Source organism: Globicephala melas, chromosome 2, assembly GCF_963455315.2.
Source record: "Globicephala melas chromosome 2, mGloMel1.2, whole genome shotgun sequence".
Taxonomy (NCBI): Eukaryota; Metazoa; Chordata; class Mammalia; order Artiodactyla; family Delphinidae; genus Globicephala; species Globicephala melas.
This window is the reverse complement of record NC_083315.2, coordinates 56,905,285-56,926,314: the sequence shown is the minus strand read 5'-3', so window position 1 is coordinate 56,926,314 and position 21,030 is coordinate 56,905,285. Positions and strand designations below refer to the sequence as shown.

Below are 21,030 nucleotides of genomic sequence, written 5' to 3'. Positions count from 1 at the left end.
TTCTCAGACATCTCAGAGCCCAGCCCTCACTCATTTCTTCCAATTTCTCTTTTAGGTCCCACAATGAAGCTGAAACGGCTCACAGTCCTAGAGAAGTACAAAGATATCATCGACTCCTTTTACCAAGAGCAAAAAAAGTAATCAGGGGTCGTCCTTCCCAGGTTTCTCCTGAAGGTGGCAGACTATTTTCCTGACCCCCCCAGGTCCTCTTCAGTCTGGGCACATGCACTTCTGGCAAGTCTGTTAGGTTCTCTGGGTCAGGTACGGTCCTGGCATCTACATTTGCCAGGTCTTATGCCGAGAGGCTTCATGTGTGGATAGTTTTAAAAGTATTGCTTTTTGTTTGGGTGACAAGTGAGATCAACTCTCTTTCCAGAACTAAAGGGCTGACTTTTTGGCCTTAGTTCCAGGTAGATTTAACAGGCTGCTAGCTCACTTAACAGGAGGCTGGGTGTTGGGGGAGGAAGGAGGGGGAAGATGGCTCGGCTAACCAGTGTGCCGCAGGGAAAGCGCTCAGTTGTGTAACTCACCTAACACCCGACTTACTCTGGAATCTTGTTGGACATTGCCGACCCCATCATCCCATTACCAGGCACTCCACCATACACACATCCACTGACTTTGATGCTTAATAAAACTGCTGCTGCCTATTTGGTTGTATTTAATGTGTAATTTGAAATTAAACTTTTTAACAGAACTGTCAACAAGTACCTGATTTTTTTGTCAATAGAGCAGCAGATCAGTCCAGAGTAGTGGTTATTTAACCCACAGGACACTGAGCAATAGGTATTACCAATGACCTCTAGTGCCCTGGAATAAGCAAAGGTGTGGGAGGAGGTCAAGTGGAGCATTCTAGGGAAAGCAGTCAGAGGGGCTAGTCTGTCGCCACCCTGCCACCCTGCCCACTCTGCTGTTTTGTTTGTTTTGGCTGAGCCATACAGCTTGTGGAATCTTAGTTCCCCAACCAGAGATCGAACCCGTGTCCCCTCACCCTGCCTACTCTGAATACTTGAAGCAGCCATTCTTAGTAGCAAACTGAGCCAAAATGACCTAAGGCATCTAAATGGGGAATCGGTAGAGAAAGCATACACCTCAATTCGTTTGGGAATTCTTTATTAGTGTAAACCCAAGGATCACTGATAATTAGCACAATTCAATAAAACAGAAGCAGCAGTTTAAACAAAGTGAAATACATATACGGTTGTGAGTCTGGTTACCAGCCTAAAAAAGGACCCAGACAGGGGTATTTGTTGTTGTTAAGAAATCCCCTTGTGGGTTCCCCTGGTGGCGCAGTGGTTGAGAGTCCGCCTGCCGATGCAGGGGACACGGGTTCGTGCCCCGGTCCGGGAAGATCCCACATGCCGTGGAGCGGCTGGGCCTGTGAGCCATGGCCGCTGAGCCTGCACGCCCGGAGCCTGTGGTCCGCAACAGGAGAGGCCACAACAGTGAGAGGCCCGCGTATCGCAAAAACAAAAAAAAACAAAAAAAACAAAAAAGAAATCCCCTTGTGACCAGGGTACACAACGCAAAGCCACAGGTTTGCAATGTCACACAAGGGCCAAGGAGGACATGAGCTGCCTTTGGTGTGGGACCAAAGGGTCCATGAAAATAGTGAGTGTCTGAAAATTAAAGAAAAATCATGCTAAGGATGGGGAATGGAGGAGGGATGGGGAAGTGCCTGAAGGTCAAAAGCTGAGGGAAGCCCCAGGATGGCACGATTTGGTGACTGAGCCTGCAACTGGTGGTGCTGAGGCACAGGGTGGTAGTTTGGTGTTTTGGGGAAGGGGTAGCCACTGAAGTATAAAGTCAGTAGCCAGCACCCCGGGGTCCTCAACTGCAGTCAAATTTTATATGGTCAGGCCTTCTAGCAGTATCAGTGGGAGTGTGGTCCACTTCCAGACAGAGACAGACATGCTGGGGAAGAGTGACCGCACACAATGGTCGGCTCCCATGTCTGACTCAGGGTCTGCACAGGGGATCAAGGGCTGCGTTACACACGATGCCTGATGTATGTCCAATGAAAAGGAAGGATCACTCCTTCATTAAAAGCTCTCGCCAGGAATAGTCAATCATCTTAAGATAAAAATAACTGAACACACAATGCATTTGTGTCTTTGTACCTGATATATTACCCATATCTTATTAACAAAAACTACATCTCTCATTATATATTTCTCGGATCTGAAGTCTTTATTCATACTCAGTAATTCATTTAAAGCACAAATCAGTCTTTACTTTCCATATCACTAAGAAATATACCATATTCACTGTTTTTGATGTAAACTTTCCCAGGAAATTTCTCTTGTGCCCATTTAGTTTTATAAGAATATCATCTTGTGCTAATATGTCAACATTCTATTTTATTTTCATTATATTTTTCATAAACCAAGGAAATCATTGTTTTTCTTGAAAAAGTTATATGTTTTCTCGTATTAATTCTGTATCAGGATATTTACAGTTAAAGAAAAACTGTTGTAACTGAAGCGTAAAATGGTTAACAACGGCAAATGATACAGTACAGTCCACTTAGAGTTTTCAAAAAATGTGTACCAGATAGACATTTAATAAATAAAACAAGCACTTGGATAAAGTCCTTTGAAAGCAGGCCCAGGGACATCACCTGCATCCTCTGCACAGACTTTGTTAAGAAAAGGCCAGGTCTAAAAATGTACTCTGTCAAGAAACAAGCAACAAATGCATAAATGTATACATAATGGCAGGTATTCTAATACAGGCTGACATGGAGTCCGTTAGGAGTGACTGAGGCAAAAGCATTTGTAGAAGCCTTAATCTAAATCTTTTACTCGGCGACAGATTTCTTCTGTGAAGTCTGAGCATTTTGCATTGCCTCCCAAATCTTTTGTTAAGCTCTGAGAAAAGGAAAAAGCAAAGATAAAAAATGTATCCACACATTAAACCAAAGCAAGGATGTTTTTATTTAAAGCTCTCAGTGAGATACCAGATGAGTGAGTTACCTGACTACTCTTTCATTTAGTTCCTCATTTCAAAGTGAGACCCACTCCACCGCCATCCACCTACCCAAGGACTTAGAAAAGCTAATTCGATAGTGTACACAGAAACACTCTGGAAGAACAAGATGCTCTCACTACAAAGGGAAGCAGGGAGGCTTTCCAAAAATTTTCCCCTTGTCCATACAATAGACCCTAAGGAAGCATTTGATTACGGACACTTAAATGACAGCAAATCTGAAACAAGAGGTTGCATAAATTCCTTGAGGATTTTTTAATTTTTTTTTTTTAAAGACATATTTTGACCTATTTTTGGAGGCTAAGAAACAAATACTAAGGAAATATTTAAATCACTTAACTCTTAAATTCCCCTCTTTAAGAAAGAAATCCTCCCATATTCTCTGTTTTCCACCAGCTTATACTCTCTTTACTCCCAACTCAATATATTTAATTCTCTTGTCCCATCGCATCCTAAACAATTTAAAGGGCCTACTGTGTAATTTAGGCATCTCTCTGCTGGGCTCTATGAGTAGCTTCTCAAATACAGCGTCAGAATAAAAAACATATATAATCACATGCCCTTCAATATGACTATATCAGGCTGTTAAAAACAAACTTGGGTTTCTTATATTTTGGCCGTAAGAATTTCAAATTATAGAATTTTTTAAAAAGAAGAAGCAAACCTTGAAGATATTATGCTAAGTGAAATAAGCCGGTCACAATGTTACAAACAGTGTATGATTCCACTTACATGAGGCACCTAGAGTAGTCAAATTCACAGAGACGGAAAGTAGATGGTGGTTGCCAGGGGCTGGGGGAATGGCAGAAACTAGGTAAATTACTGTTTAATTGGGACAGTTTCAGTTTAGGAAAATGAAGAAGTCTGGAGATGGATGGTGGTGAAGGTCGCACAATATGAAAAGTATTAATATTTAATACCAATAGACTGTGTGCCTCAAAAATTATTAAGATGGTCTATTTTATACTATGTATATTTTATCCTTTTTTAAAATGTTAGTTTTTTAAAAAAAGTAAGAGACCTTGGACTAGGGATCAGCCTTTCAGGCCCAGCCTTGTAAAGCCATGACCTCCTCTGTTCTCCTCCCACTTTCAGAATAATTGATCACAACCCTCCTATGAGTCACAACTGCTTATGGAAACAGTGAAGCTTGTTGGGTAAGAGCCAGACTGGGTGTGAACCCCAACTTGGCCAGTTAGGAGCTGTGAGACCTTGGACAAACTTACTCAATCTCTCTGTGCCTCGGTTTCCTCATCTAAAAAACGGGCTTAATTACAGTATCTATGTCACACAGGAGTAGAGATTTGCTGAGATATATATAATGAATATAAAATCACGGAAGTATTCAGTTAATATCAGCCATTATTACTTATATAAAACTTCTACATTACTTTTATATCACAGATGCACATAGTATAACGTATAGCTCCACGGTATTACAGACACATCTGCATCTGTACCACTGCTAGATTCCAAGCTCCTTGAGGCCTGAGACCACCCCTTATTCCTCATTTTATTATATTCTCCGTACCTTATCACGGACGCAATAGATGTTTGCTGGGAAGAGGAGAAAGCTGCCAAGAAAAATTAATGGACTCGGCCAAGATCCCACAGGTAACAACAGGGTAACTGGGCCTGCACTGCTCTGACGCCCACACCACTGCTCTTTCCACTGCACCCTGGTGCCCCTACCACAGTGCTTCTCAGCCCTTCCCTGATGAAATACGTTAATCCTCTTTTCAGAAAATGCACACAAGTGTGCAGACTGCCCGAGTTCACTCAGGGAGCCCACATTAAGAATGCCTGTTCGACATCCAATCCTTTGGCCCTCTTGAGAAGAACCATCGTCGGTCCTTCACGCACATAAGACCCAAGGAGGGGGTTTCCCTGGTGGCGCAGTGGTTGGGAGTCCGCCTGCCGATGCAGGGGACACGGGTTCGTGCCCCGGTCCGGGAAGATCCCACATGCCGTGGAGCGGCTGGGCCCGTGAGCCATGGCCGCTGAGCCTGCGCGTCCGGAGCCTGTGCTCCGCAACGGGAGAGGCCACAACAGTGAGAGGCCTGCATACCACAAAAAAAAAAAAAAAAAAAAACCCAAAGAGGAAATGCATTTTACCCAGCAGAAGTGTGGCAAGATTACCAATACCTTCCCATCCTTAATTGTAGCAAAACATGCTGTCTCAATCTTTGCAGCGTGGTCAAAAAGCCCCATGTGGCGCAGCATCATCACGGCACTGAGCAGGAGGGCCGTGGGGTTGGCCATGTCCTTGCCTGCGATGTCTGGGGCGGTCCCGTGAACCTGCCCGGGTAGGGGGGGAAAAGAGTGCAGTCAGGAGGGAGACAGGAGCAAACAGCCCTCTTCCAGGGAAGCTGGGCTCTTAATCAGCTTTCCTCACTGATGAAAAATAGCTGCTCAGATATATGTCTTAGAAATAAAACCTCAGAAAAATAAAGAGCTAAAGAAATTCTTTTTTAAGTGCAAAAATATGGACTAACAATCTTATCCAGTCCAACTTTCAGTAAAATATTTTAACTGAGGAAGGATACATAATAAATAATAAGGATGAAAAAGAAATAAGAGGAAAACGAATGAATAAACCAAGTTTCATTTTCTTCTGACAATTGGAAAAACTCAAGAGTTAAAATATATTTATGCAGATAAGCCCTCCTGGGTTCTCATGTCATTCTGACTTGAATTCTGCTCCAGGTGTCACCAGGGTCCTTACCGACTCGAAGATTGCAACTCCATTGGCTCCAATGTTGCCACTTGGTGTCACACCAAGACCTCCAATCAGTCCTGCACACAGGTCACTGGGGGCAGAAAAGCATTTCAAAGGATATTTTGAAAAATAAAATGTCTCACCTAGCACCCAGACTTGCATCTTTAAATACCATTCTCCACTAAAAGGAACCTGGGCTACTTAGAGAAATGACTGATTCCAGGACTACAGTTAGGAAAATATAGGATAAGCCTGAAGCACCTTATTGTGCCGGAAAGCAAATGATGGGCTGTGTCAAAAGGACACAGAGACAGTTCAAAGGGACTCCCACTGGCCAAGTCTGCACAACATATGCATCAATATAAAAGATGATAGTGATGGATATAACCACTAAATAAAATAGAAACCAGGAGTGCAAACTGATATAGGCAAATAAGTAAACAAATAAGTAAGAGAGAAGGAAAAGCTTATCCTTACAGTAGAATGCCAACTGATACATGTAGAAGGAATGATGGACTTACAAAAGCACCATTTGACCACCATCACGTGTATGTGTGTAGAGACAAAGAGAGAAAAAAGAAGGAGGAGGAGGATGAAGGGAGGGAAAAGGAGAGAAGGGGAGAGAGAGAGAGAGAGAGAGAGGGAGTAATAAAGTAAGTCTGGTAAAATGTTAACATTTGGTGAATGTGGGTGCTGAGTACACAGGAATTCTTTGTACCATTCTTGCAACTTTTCTGTAAGTCTGAAATTATGCCAAAAGTTACAAAAAATTTATAAAAATGAACACCCACCTACCTAGCTATACATGATGAAACACTGAAATCAATCAATCAACCAACCAATAAAATATCTGTAAAATGGGAAGCGGGAACTAATGGTCAGGGAGCAAGAGCCCAGAGCTGATTTGGCAAATGAATGAATAACCCATCCAGCATATCACCATTGATATCACCACCTGAATTGTCAGAATTCAACTCGCAGCTTGTAACAAATGCTGTATTTTATAATATTTGATTAAAATTTGTAAGCCACAATTTATTTTATGACATTTATAAATAAACTGTAGGCTAAAAGGTATAGCCAGACTCACCTAAGGATGTCGCCATACAAATTTGGCATAACAAGGACATCAAACTGGGACGGATCCTGGACCATCTACAAAAAATGCATTTGTGCGTTTAGCAATCAAAAACTGTGCACCACACGGACACACTATACACCACAAAAAGTGGCAGGTAAGTGTGAATATATACTTACATTCAAACATACTGTATCAAGGTACATCTCATTAAATTTAATATCTTTACAGTTTTCTGCAACTTCCCTGCATTTTTTCAGAAAAAGCCCATCTGACATTCGCCTGTATTTAATCAAATAAAAATTGTTGAAAGCAAAGACTTGCAGAGAGAAAAAGATCAAATCAGAGAAGTAAAGTAAGTTCAAGAAATTTAAGTTGCAGATATCTGATTTCAATTACAGTAAAATTATTTTTTTGGCAATCAGTAAAATGCAAATTTCAATGTTTTAGGATACTTCTGGAAGCACAAAAGGGTAAAAAATGTAATATAGTTTGATCATAATAAAGAAGACTATATTTTTATAGTGTTATCCAGCAGTATCTATTAATAAGAAAACATTAAAATTGCCTTAAAAGGTTAACTTATTCAATTATTTAAATGGTTTTACTATTTTACATGCTCAACACTTTCCTTAGGTTAGGAAACCTGCTTCCTAATACACTGAGTTGGGCTTTAATACACTAGGGCTGAGAAGAATTCAAACTGCTAGAGTAATACATCAGACAGTATTAGCACTATGAGAAATATTTTAAGCCCCTGAGCGGGGGGCCATCTCAGAAACATTCCTGCTCTTCCCTCCTAACACAGAAACGATTGCCCTTTTGCAGACGTGGCCTTAGCTAACTGCCCACCGCACCTGGGGATCCAGACTCTCCGGCTTCCTTCCCCGATGGTTCTCAGGCCCTCCTTAAACTTCCGGGACCTGAATTCTTGCTCCCTCCAAACCTGCTCCAGTCATCCACCCAATGAAGCACATTAAATAGGATATTCTGACACAAGAGAAACCCTCTGACTGGCTACAAGGCCATTTTCCAGAGCTATCAGGTCAATGAGCAAGCTGGAGAGAGGAAAGAAAAGCCCTGTCACTGCTCCTCGCCCACAAAGCCAGACGGAGCGCCACCCACAGGGACTCACATGATGTTGGCTTTGTGCACGGCCGTGACGTTGCTCCGGAGATTGTTCCGCGCATACTCAAAGGCGAACTCCGCGATGCGCTTGCTCGCCCCCTCAGTAATGAGCTTGATACTCTGCACAACTCCATCCACAATCTGAAACAGAGGAAGTCCTGCCTCGCTGAAAGGGCATGGCAACAACCCGGTCCTGGACTGCTGGCAGTGTGCAGACAACACCATCTGTGGCAGGCTTGCGTGGCACCAGCTGCCAAGGCAAGCATCATGCATATGGTATGTCAGTGAGGTTAATCATGTTCACTCCAGTCCTAGGAGCCAGGTATTATAAGCCTCACGGCACAGATGAGGAAAACCAAGGTGCAGAGATGGTTACGTATGAAGTTGAGGATTCAAAATTCAAACAGGACAAGTTCCCAAGCCCATACCCTGAAGCACCATAACCCCTCGCCCAGGCATCCATTTGAGTACTGTCAGCCAGAGACCCAGGACAAGACAAACACCCACAACTCCTCACAGAATGCAAGAGAACTGTCTTTGGGAAATATTTTCAACTGGGAATTTGAACAAAGGTCCCAAGTGCACAGAAAGCAACCCAACTAAGAATGAAAAAGTATCCAAATGAACATACCACATGCTCAATTCCACTGTATTCTCCTTCCGTGTTCTCTCGAATGGTGACAATATTTACGTCACTGTAAGGGGTTTTATAGCCTTCGATTGAGACACATGGTCGGACATTTGCATAAAGGTCAAATGTTTTACGCAGCAATAAATTCATGGATGGGTGACCCGCGGCTATGGGGGTTTTTAAAGGGCCTGTAATAAAGAAGAATACCCAGATGACAAGAGGATACAGTCTGGTCTTTTCTTTTCCTTTATAAACACAAGTACATAGTGTTGACACCTGTCCCTCGGCATGGGGGTTTGGGGGGAGGGATTGATCCAGGACCCAGCAACCCAGCAGATACCAAAATCCATGGATGTTCAAGACCTTTATTATAAAATGACATAGTATTTGCATATAACCTACACACATCCTCCTGTAAACTAAATCATTTCTAGACTACTTATGATACCTAATATAATATAAACACTATGTAAATAGTTGCCAGTGAAAAAATTCAAGTTTTGCTTTTTGGAACTTTGTGGATTTTTTTTGCTGGTAACACCAGTTTTATTCGTTGGGGTGTCAACTATAGCCTGGCTGGGGGCAGGGCCAGCCCTCACAGGTGGTTGAGCTCCAGCAGGGTCTGGTCAAGGGCCTGGTGAATCTCCACGTTCTCCTCCTTGGCGCTGGCCAAGGTCTCTTCCAGGTCAATGGTTTTCTCCAACTTTGCCACCGACCTTTTGGCAAACTCTGCTCGGGTCTCAGCCTCCTTTAGCTTCTCCTCCAGCAGTCTGATCTCCTCTTCATATATATTTATCTTCTTTGGTGGAATACTCCTCCTCTGAGACCATCAGGGACCTGAGGGCCTGGTCCCCGGTCCGAAGATCCTCCTCGCAGCTCTCAGCCACCTCAGCTGTCTCTTCTGAGTGCTCCAGCTCTCCTTCCAGGATCACTAGCTTCCTGGCCACCGCCTCATATTTGCGGTCTGAATCCTCAGCGATGTGCTTGGCCTCCTTCAGCTGCATCTCCGTCTTTTCCTCATCCTTCATAGCTCGGCTTTCCATGACCTTCATTTCTCTCTCACTCTCATCAGCTGCCTTGTCAGCCTCCTCCGGCTCTTGCAGGGCTGTAGCCAGGCACTCCTGCGCCTGGTCCACCTCCTCCTCTACCAGCTGAATGCAGTGGTTCAGGGAGGCCACACCTGCCCTGGCATTGGTGGCTCTCTTCTCAGCCTGCTCCAGTTTCTCCTGGGCATCCTTCACTGATTCAGAATACTTTTCCACCTCGTCCTCCGTCCCTTTCAGCTTCTTCTGGAGGGCCTGCTGCACCTCCTCCAGCTGCTTGCTGCGGTCCTCAGCTCAGCGCAGTCGATGGCATTCTCCTTGTCCAGCTTTAGCATCTGCAACTTCTTGATGGCATCCATGGTTGTGGTGGGAGACCAGCTGGCCGGTGGGCAGTGCAGACTGGGCTAACTGGGCTGGCTGCACGGACCGGTGGCACCGGTGGCAGGCAAGGAGGACCAACCGGGACTGGGATGTCCCAGCCCAGAATTTTTTTTTAAATATTTTCCATACATGATTGCAAATCCACGGATGCACATGTGGGTATGGAGGGCCAACTGTATTTGAAATTCCAATTTTTATTTTTTCCAGTATTCCATCAGAGATGTATTCAGGATCCTTTGTTTGGACATGAAGTAGCTTTGTGACACATCTAACGTGCATGCTTCATGAATCAAGGGACACTTTTACAACAAAGTAAGCGTCATTTTTTTTTTTTTTTTGCGGTACGCGGGCCTCTCACTGCCGTGGCCTCTCACGTTGCAGAGCACAGGCTCCGGATGCATAGGCCCAGCGGCCACAGCTCACGGGCCCAGCCGCCCCACGGCACGCGGGATCCTCCCAGACTGGGTCACGAACCCGCATCCCCCGCATCGGCAGGCGCACCCTCAACCACTGCGCCACCAGGGAAGCCTCTACAAGCGTCATTTAAAAGGGCAGACAGGTGCTCTGTTTCTGAGTCAGATGTTCTCTTCATCGTAAATGAGTCCATCTACGGCTGGTCACTCTCAGGCAACATTCAGTGCCTACTCCCTGTGTCATCTACAGACCCACCTGGGCTACCTTGTAAAATATGTTCTGCCTCTAACTTTACCCTCTCCCTCAGATTCAGATGAAGGAAGAAATTTCCTCAATGAAGCTTTCTGGAATATCAACTGCATTGAGCATCTACTGACTGAGGACCAAGCACGGTATCAGGTCCTTGACATTAGCTAATCCTATGACACCACCTCCCTATGAGGTATCAACTCTATTGCTGTCTTTTTTTTTTTTTTTTTGGCTGCACTGTGCCAGTCTTCGGGATCTTAGTTCCCTGATCAGGGATCGAGTCCGGGCCCTAGGCAGTGAAAGCACTGAGTCCTAACCACTGGACTGCCAGGGAATTCCCTATTGCTGTCATTTAAAGGTAAAGGGGAAAAAAAGAGTAAGAAATTTGCCCAAGCCTCCCAGCCAGTAAGCAGCAGGGATGAGATTCATAGTGGATCTGTCTGGATTTAAAGCCTATGCTGAATTCCAATCTGTCACATGCTAATATTTTGAATCATGACCTTAAGCATGTATGAATTAAAATAAAAATGTAAAAATTATACAAAAGATAAATCTAGGTAACGATAAATATAACACCTGTAGCAGAAATCAATAATAAGCATCATAGTCACTTCAGTGCTACCTTTCAAGCCCATCTTGTTCTTATCCATGGACTCTTTGGCTTCTGGAGGGATCATCCACTTTCCTCCTGGTCCTTGAATGGCGGTGACATTCCGCTCCTCCCACTGAATAGGTGCCTAGATGCCACACCACAGAGCACAGTGAACTGGAAAGACCTACATGTGACTGACATTCACACTACATTTATAAACAAACTTCCTCACTTTGGATGCAGCTGGTGAAAACACATACAGTAAAGGCCCGGAAAGTTCCTGGCATGCAAGAAGAGGTGTCATTCTCTAGCATGTCCAGATGGATTCTCCACATTACCCTTGTCCAGTCATCACTCCTAACTGCCACTTGCCTACTTCTTTTTTTCACAATCACTGTTAACGTGGCTATAATTATAATATCAGAAGGAGCAGAGAAACATGATTCACAGAAATATCACATAGTACTGATACATGGATGAATCTTGAAAGTATTATGCTAAGAGCCAACCACAAAAACCATGTAATTTTTTTTGAAGTTTTGAATTTTATTTACTTTTTTATACAGCAGGTTCTTATTAGTTATCTATTTTATACATATTAGTATATATATGTCAATCCCAATCTCCCAATTCATCACACAAAAACCATGTAATTTTAAGACTCTATTTATATGAAATGTCCAGAATTGGCAAATCTACAGAGAGAGAAAGTAGATTAGTGGTCGCCTAGGGCTGGTGATGGGAGGGGGCAGGGTGGGAGAGATAAGGGTGATGGGGAGTGACTGCTGATGAATATGGGGTTTCTTTCTGGGTGACGAAAATGTTCTAAAATTAGACTATGGTGATGGTTGCACAACTCCATGAATGAACAGTGTACTTTACATGATGAATTGAACGATACATGAATTAAATCTCAATAAAGCTGTTAAGAAAAAAAAGACATATTATATAACTTATGAAAGAAGTTTTAAGGAATAAACCAGCGTTATCCTTTCTCTTCACCCACACCCTTCAGTGTGTACACACACATCTGACAGCCAACTGGGCACGCACTAGGAATAGGAACACAGAGCAAGACTTGTGCTCCTTGTTCACACGGAGCTTACAGCTGAGAGCCATCCTATTTCAGTTCCCTTGGGGAATGCTATTGTATAAGCATCATTTCCTCTGTAGGAGTTTTAATTAAAAACTCATATAGAAAAACAATGTATGTTTAGTATAAATAAATTGAATTCCTTGACTTATAGCTGTTGGTATCATAACAACCCTGATTTAATCTTACACATTATTTCACCTAGCAGCTATAAATAGCAAGAATAAAGCATCAGGTCAAACGAAGTCCAAGTTTCCTAAATTCTCTAGATTTTTAAATATCTACCTGCATTGAAGGCTAGGCTGTTGGATAATAATACCTCATACTTGATATTTCCACACCAGGGGAAAAAAAAAAAAGAATCTTTCAAAATGCCCTATATAGTTTTCTGAAGTATCAATTCTATTCTCTTTTTTATGGCAGGAAGGAAAAATGAGATAGACAGGTGACTTGGAGGGGCTTAAAGACTTTAAACCCAGGCAGTGTTCAAAAGTCCACAAAAATTACAGTACTACTTGGATTACTTTATATATAACTGATGCCAGTGCAGTAGCTTAAACTATTGACAATGACGGCAGCAAACAACACTCTTAAAGTCAGAATCTGTGAAATTTAACAGACCTCATCAAGTTCATACAAACATGAACAATTCATCCTAAGAGTTCACTGTCTCCAACTGGCTAAGAAAACTTTTCTACAAATTATTATCAAAAGTATTTTTTAAGCCCACTTACTTTGGCAGCATCAAAAATCTTCATAACTGCGGCTGAAATTTCTGGGCCAATTCCATCTCCTGGAATTAAAGTTACCGTCTTAACCTGAATATAAGAAATCATCAAAGAAGACAGTCAGAATTGATTTTTGAAGGTTTAAAAAGGAACATCATTGACAAAGAAATCCAGTTTATGGGTTTTCTTAATTCATAAGAAATGCCTTTAAGAAAACAGACCTACCTTCCAACGGCTTATCAAAGTGGAGTCAAGAATCAAGAGACTCCACAACTCTACTCCCTATAGCTGAGCCCAGAGGTTTTAAAAAGAACTTAAGTGATGCTCTCCAGATAAAACAAAAATAAACTACGTGGTAAACTTCCCAATTGATGTTTCGTTTCAGACAAACTACAAAGAGACCAATTAATTCCAGTCTGTAAAACCAAGGAGAGCAAAACATTTCAACAATGTTCTCTCAGTAAAATTTAGAGGGCTTCCCAGGAAGGCAAGGGCTTTCCTCTCCACCGGGAGCCTAGAAAGTTTGGTTTCTCATGCAACTCGTGCAGTCTTACGAAACACTCCCAGACACTTCCAGAGTACCACTGAGGCCTGTTTTGGCACTCGGAAAATCAGACTTCACATCAAGAGAGGGTCTCCATTTTCCTGATTTCCTTTATAAAGTTGGCTCCTAATGACAAAAGTAATCCAAATGAGCTCAGCAAAGTTTACTTGGAACCAACAAGAATAGGGTATGTGATCATACCTGCAATGTCTGAATTACACTTAGAATGACAAGTGTATTTGTAATGTAACAGCAACGATTTAGTTCAAAGGCTTCAAACAAAATACAGCCAGCATTTCAAACACAGAAAAAAAATGTGTAAAGGGAAATGATGAGAGGATTTAAATGAGGATTACCATTTGGAAACTATATATGTCATTATTTGGGTATTTCCCCTACCTAGAAGTTTGGTTCAGACCACGGTCCCTGGCCTTTTTCAGTGCCAGCTGCCTGTGCTACATTTTAAAAAAATCACTGATTTACATTTCCCTGGTCTTTTACCTTCCAGTGATGCTCCCAAAGCAGGTGGACTAATTATTTCTGAATTTTTCTGTACAACTGAAGAAATCTTTTTTAAAAATTAGTTTCTTTTATTTCTTTCAAATATAACCCCCTCCCCACCAGGCCAATATATATTTTTTAATGGACAGTCTGGAAATTAAATAACAGCAGAGAGCAATGATCATCTCATCAGCTTTCAGAATGCATTTGAAATGCTAGCTAGCTAAATGCTAGCTTAGCTAAAGCGCAAGCCTCATTCTGCATATTTTGCAGCAAAAGCAGAGCCGAAAGAACCCCTTTGGCTTCTTCTTCCTGTTCTCCCAACATGTAATAACAAACGTCATCAGGCCACCAGAAAAAACTACTTTACTTTCACAGTTCAGAAAGTAAATGAAAAAAGATATACTATGGTCTTATAAATCCCTCACAGGGTAAGATGTTATACGGGAGTATAGGAATTATGAAATCCAAATCAGATTCTGTAAGAAGGAGGCAAAATAAAAACATACAGGAAGTCACTGACCCACAGTCTTAGAATGCTCTAAAAATGTGGTATCAGCTTTTAAAGCACAGAACTCTAATGCTGGGAATTCTAAAAGCAGCAGATTTAATGAGAAATAGATGATCCGCTAACATGAGAGCCTATGAAGACTACGTAAGCAAAGTATCGATGCATCTAAGCCTACAGGGCTTATAGATGTTTGAGGCATTCCTGATTGGCGATCAATCTACTGTTTTCAGGGAAGCTCACAAAATAAAAATGCAAAGCAGGTTTTGAAGCTTCTCAACAATTTTGTCTCAACCTGTACTAGTTTGGAAAAAAACTGTCTTATCCAAATGAGGTTGTGAAATAAAGTAACAGGCTCAAGGGTAGTTGCTATCTTTAGATAATATCTGTTTTTTTATAATCTATTTTATAACTATTTTTAACCAGCCTCCTTCAAGATATTAATGTGATAGGCTTACAGCACCAGCTATAATACAATTTTTTTTTAATGTGCAAGTGACCTAACAGATTTATGCATGTTCACCAATAATTTAAATATACAATATAAGTATGGCCAATTTTCCCTAATTTTAAATAAGTGAAGATTAAATGCTACATAATGTGTCTAAGCATCTTTCTTGAGAAACTTCTAAAAGGAAAAAATAAAAGACGTAATTATACTCACACCACCAGCAAAACCTCTGGTCACCTGTTTTTGGTTGTGGAATGCCCCCAGCAGCCGAGAGACCTACATTTAATATCAACAAAGAAATGTTACGTACAGAATTAAACCACATATAGTTAAAAGGTAGAGATGGAACCATCTCTGCAGCTGATAATGCTGCAACTTTGCACAGATATATTCAGGAATTTCCGAGGATTATTTTTCTCATGTATTAGCTCAATGTAGCAAGCTCTTTTGGACTTGAAAACTGAAATATTCAGTTTACCTTTACTTTGAGAATGTAAGTACGATATATGTACTTTTAAAGTCAATTTTATGAAAAGTTGTCAAAAGACACTGAAGCTAGAATGAAACTCTACTTTCTTAGCTTAAACACTGGATTTTTCTCAGATGATCTGGATGGTTTAATGTCAACATTCTTGACCACTGGGTCAATTTGGGGGTAACACACACTCTAAGAAAACTATCACTAATTTTAAGAGCCAGCAGGGTCCTTATAAATCCCAAAGCCCAACTCACTCATTATACAGTGGAGACAGTGGGTCCAAAGAGTAGGGATTTGCCTAAGGTCACAGAGTGACCACAAAGAGACCACAATCTGGGTCTCCTGACTCTTAGTTCAGGGCTCCTCCAATTATACATTATGCCTATTCTTCTCCCATGAATATTAAGAAATTACACTGTATAATAAAAATCTAACAAAATTTATTTAATACTATTTTGACACCTATGTCATACAGAGTGAAGATTTTAAATAAATTATCTACTTCTTCTGATAATATAAGTGACATGGTCATTATTGTTAATTGCTGGGAGAGGGGAAAGATACAAAAAAATAAAAGGAATGTGACCTACTAATCCCACTACCCCAAGACGTTACCACCGGTACATTTTTTTTCCGCTTAACACTATGACACACCAGAAATATAAATTTTGAAAGGTTATTTTGAACTTTAATAATTCAGTCCTTGAAAACTGGTACAAAGTCATATTACATTATAATAAACAGAATATAATCAAAGAAATTGGGTACAAAAACCAAAGGTATTAAAATTCATTAAAAGTTTTAGTGACTTTCCTGGTGGTGCAGTGGATAAGAATCCACCTGCCAATGCAGGGGACACAGGTCCGATCCCTGGTCCGGAAAGATCCCACATGCTGCGGAGCAACTAAGCCCATGCACCACAACTACTGAGCCTGCGCTCTAGAGCCTGCGTGCCACAACTACTGAAGCCCGCACACCTAGAGAGAAGCCCACCGTAATGAGAAGCCCGCGCATTGCAACTAAGCCCCACTCGCCGCAACTAGAGAAAGCCCGTACGCAGCAATGAAGACCCAACACAACCAAAAATAAATAAAATTATTTAATAAATAAGTAATAATTCATTAAAAATTCTAAATGCTAGATACGTGAGCAAAGATACATTTGTTATATCCTTAGTCTTCCTTTTGGGGGACAGTTCTTGTAAGTCCTGAACCTTTGCGGTAATATCAGCACCCACTAAAGAGACACCAACCAAGAGCCAAGGAGCCGTGAACGAATTGTATCCTCTAACCTGGCATCTACAGTCATCTCTCTGGACTGACAATAAAAGATAGGGTGAGATCCAAAAGAATATGCTATGCCAAAACCACTGGCCAAACACTTAATCCTAGGACATGATTCATCCACCAGCAAATGGGCTATTGGAAGGGAGACCATTTAAAGGTTATGTTATAAAATTTGCATGAGTCCTTCTCCCCACTCCCCAGAAAGAAAGAAAAAACATTCACTCAAAACAGGCCCATGGGCTTCCCTGGTGGCGCAGTGATCGAGAGTCCGCCTGCCGATGCAGGGGACACGGGTTCGTGACCCGGTCTGGGAAGATCCCACATGCCGCAGAGAGGCTGGGCCCGTGAGCCATGGCCGCTGGGCCTGGCGCGTCCGGAGCCTGTGCTCCGCAACGGGAGAGGCCACAACAGTGAGAGGCCCACGTACCGCAAAAAAAAAAAAAACACACAGGCCCATGTCAGGACTTCCCTGGTGGTCCAGTGAATAACACTCCATGCTCCCAATGCAAGGGGCCTGGGTTTGATCCCTGGTCAGGAACTAGATAACGCATGCATGCCACAACTAAGAGTCTGCATGCCACAACTAAGAAGTCCGCATGCCTGGACGAAGATCCCGTGTGCTGCAACTAAGACCTGGTGCAGCCAAAATTAATTAATTAATTAAAAAAAAAAAGAACAGGCCCATGTCGAGATTGGGACTGACATATATACACTACTATATATAAAATAGATAAATAAGAACCTGCTGTATAGCACAGGGAATCCTACTCAATACTCTGTAATGGCCTACATGGGAAAAGAATCTAAAACAAAAAGGGGGGGGCTATATGTATATGTATAACTGATTCACTTTGCTGTACACCTGAAACTAACACAACACTGTAAATCAACTACATTCCAATAAAAAAAAAAAAAAACGGCCCATGTCTTTGTGATAAAAGACCCAACCAAAATAACTGATTTAAAATGTAAATCCATGAGGCAAAGATTTTCATGTTTTGTTCACTGTTCTATCTCTAGTACCTAGAACAGTGCCTAGCTCACAGTAGGTGCTCAGAATACTTTTGGAAAAACTGAGGCCAGCCTCAAGCATCTCTCTATTTGATGAGTTCCCACTCCAGCAAATGGCTTTAATACTTGCAATGATTTTCTCTAACAACCAGTCTTCATCTTTGTCATCTCTCCTTCGTGATCTTAGAATAAGGTAGTATTGCATCTAAATCATTAGAATGACCTGGAACTTTTAAGACAAGATTTTTTAAAGCACAGGCTGACTTCTACTTTACAGTATACTTGTACATATACTACATCATTTTATTTTAATAAAACCTGGAGAGATTGTATTAGTAGCCCTTTTCAGATAAGGAGACTAAGGCCAGGCTCACAGAATATGAACTGAACTTCTGACTTCCTGGGCCATCTTCATCCATAGCACCTCATTTCCTTTTTTACCTTCTTCCTCCAACTTAAAAACATATAAATACAGTGTAGAATGTATGGCAGGTACTCACTCAATAAAAGCTTCCTGATGGGGGAACTGCCTTGTTATAATTATAGTATTTTAGAGCCAGAAAGGCCTTTAGAAACTCACTATTTTTTCTAAATAAAGCTTTTTTAGAAAAAAATAAATTTAAGCTGCAGATCTCTTTTTTTCAAATAAAACCTTAAATGGAACGCTAATAGAGGATTATTCTGATTGAAACTCACATCCAGCTCAGCTTTCTCATAATTCTGGGACATCAGCTTCCGAGACACTGTCTATCCCAGTCCCTAAAGGGAGAAACTGGCCCACAGAGGTCAAATGACTGCCAAAGGTCACACGGGGAGTTCATTCCATGTCAGAGGAGAACCTCATCCTCTGACACTTTCTGAATTCCTACTATGTGGTTTTTTCTTGTAGACCACGCTAAAGACAAAAGAAATTTACTAGCTGTTTTATTTAGTCCCTCATTCTGAAGCTTAATGTACCTACCAAAGATGGCTAGATGTTAAGTGTAAGTTCAGTGATTAAAGGATTGACTTCTGTTAGACAATGACACAGAAGTTGCTTTACCTTCAGGAGCCAATGTGAAATAAATTACCATCATACACAAATCCAGGTCTGAAGAGGGTAACAAAGCAGAACCCAGTTACTAAATAAAACCTAGCTACTGATGCCCAATTGTCTGCTTGAAGACTGTAAGATAAGTATATTGACAGCTAGGAAAGCTTCAGGTTTTTGTGTTCCTTCTGCATGTATTAGGTGCTCTCACATTATTTTTTTCAATCCTCAAACAACTCTGTGAAGCAAGTACAAATATTTTACAGATGGCTTATTAAGGCTCAGAGATGTTAAGTAATTTGCTCAGGGTCACACAGCCAATCAATGGTACTAACAATACTTAAACCTAAGACTCCTAAACTCCAGTGTAGACTGCTTTTCACTAAATAACAGTGCATGCGGACGTCGCTTTAAACTTAAAACAAAGGAGAAATGCAGTATCAAATTTTATAGAAAAAAATTAAATTGCTTATGGTAGGTTTCTAGGGGATCATTCTTAAGAGCAACAGGAGACCTGAGAGCCCATTTTTCCCTCTGCCTATAATTCGTTGTGTGACCTTGGCCACAGAGTAGGCAGAATGGGACTTAGAACTGGGAATCCCGAGACATCTGGGTTCTTCTTCCAGTTCTGACACGGACTTTCTGTGTGATCTTGAGCAATTACGTTTTCAGGCACAGTTAGTTCCACTGAGGAACCAAAGAATTGCAGAGATGGTCGGAAACCCTATCCAGCTGCGGCAGGCATCTGAGCTGTCAAGGTGAGAACGCAGGATGCTCACAAATAAAAGGTGAAAGAAAGGTGTTGCTGGTCTCCCTCTCTCAGTCTCCCAGTGTTCAGATAGTAATTCCAAGGTGCAAGGTACCCTGTGTACTTTGAAGGGGAAATAGCTATACGATCAGATTGGTAAGAGCTCTAAGGGAGAAAAAGTCTGGCAGGAAAATGACTTCGGGATTCCCTCACCTGGGAGGTTACCCGGCCCGGGTCGGAGCAGACACCTGGGGGAGGCCTGGGCCGTGCTGGAGGGGACTCTCCGCGCGATCAGCAGGCTGCAGGGCCGCAGCCTCGGAAACCGCCGGAATGGCGGAGCCAGGGCGGCGGCTCCGGTGACCTTCCCGGGCTCCGCGCGCGGCCTGGGCTCCGGACGCGGCAGATGCCGGAGGTGGAACCGGGATGCTGCCCGGGGCAGGAACTGCGCCCCCTGCCTTGACCTTGATGCCGTCCCAGCCCCAGGCGCTACGTTCCGAGACCGAGGCTGCCTACACACCGCACGCGGGCCATGGAGCGAGGCGCACAGGCGGCCAGGACAGGCTTTCTAACTGTCCCCAGCCGGCCGCGCGCCGCCGCCTCCGCATCGGGGGCCGCGCGCCTGCCCCCGCCCAGCACGCGACCCGCCCGCCAGTCACAAGCCGGCCTGCCAGGCGCTCACCTTGGATATCCACGCGGGCCCGGCCATCATTTCCACTCTCACCACGGCGACAGCGGCGGCAGTACTGCGCAGCCGCGCAGCCCGGCAGCCGGCGCCGGGAGCCCGCCCCTGGAAGCCCCGCCCCCTGGAAGCCCCGCCCCCACGGACCCGCCTAGGGGATTCTCCGAGCACGCTCCTGGTCCCGGTCCTGGACAACCTGGCTCCGCTGGCCAATCGCCGGGCTAGTCTCGCGGCGACGTGCGGAGCAGCGACCCGGAAGCTGCAGTCAGTGATCTCCGGTAAGAGTCCTTCCTCTCCTCATTCATTCATAGATTCACTGTTCAGATGGGATGTTTGTTCCGCGCCTGCTAGATGCCAGTCACCCTTCTAGATTTGGGGGATTTAGTTTCTCTTACGGAGTTTACAGCCTCAGAGAGGGAGAAAGATCATTTACTCGTTCCACAAATATTTATTTTTATTTTTTAACAGCTCTATTGAGGTGTAACTTATATACCTTAAAATTCACTCACTGTGGCGCTTCCCTGGTGGCGCAGTGGTTGAGAGTCCGCCTGCCGATGCAGGGGACACGGGTTCGTGACCCGGTCCGGGAAGATCCCACATACCGCGGAGCGGCTAGGCCCGTGAGCCACGGCCGCTGAGCCTGCGCGTCCGGAGCCTGTGCTCCGCAACGGGAGAGGCCACAACAGTGAGAGGCCCGCGTAGCGCAAAAAAAAATTCAGTCACTGTAATTTCGCGATGATTTTCATTAAA

The 21,030-nt window shown here is 43.0% G+C and overlaps 2 protein-coding genes and 1 pseudogene across 6 annotated transcripts in view; 1 reads left to right on the top strand and 2 right to left on the bottom strand.

The window, feature by feature from the left end:
• Positions 1–697, top strand: part of ACSBG1 (acyl-CoA synthetase bubblegum family member 1) — a 48,792-nt gene extending 48,095 nt beyond the window's left edge. For all 4 annotated transcript variants that reach the window (XM_060293936.1, XM_060293938.1, XM_060293937.1 and 1 more), the window contains one exon: positions 56–697. In XM_060293936.1, the coding sequence (XP_060149919.1) occupies positions 56–141 (86 nt within the window). In that variant the 3' untranslated portion in view covers positions 142–697. The remainder of the gene's footprint in view (positions 1–55) is intronic.
• A 399-nt stretch (positions 698–1,096) lies between these two features.
• IDH3A (isocitrate dehydrogenase (NAD(+)) 3 catalytic subunit alpha) lies at positions 1,097–20,383 on the bottom strand. Of its 2 annotated transcripts, none has more exons than XM_060293941.1 (11): positions 20,281–20,383; positions 15,286–15,324; positions 13,051–13,134; positions 11,254–11,368; positions 8,545–8,732; positions 7,921–8,054; positions 6,965–7,067; positions 6,798–6,862; positions 5,714–5,798; positions 5,134–5,286; positions 1,097–2,870 (listed from the first exon to the last, which is right to left on the bottom strand). In XM_060293941.1, exons 1-11 carry the CDS (start codon positions 20,308–20,310, stop codon positions 2,787–2,789), a joined length of 1,080 nt encoding a protein of 359 aa, XP_060149924.1. In that variant the 5' UTR covers positions 20,311–20,383; the 3' UTR covers positions 1,097–2,786. The 2 variants fall into 2 exon arrangements, with proteins under 2 accessions (XP_060149924.1, XP_030730721.1); XM_030874861.2 differs by having other exon boundaries at positions 15,262–15,324; positions 20,281–20,382.
• On the bottom strand, positions 8,890–11,245 carry LOC115862739 (tropomyosin beta chain pseudogene; annotated as a pseudogene).
• Positions 20,384–21,030: the final 647 nt, after the last annotated feature.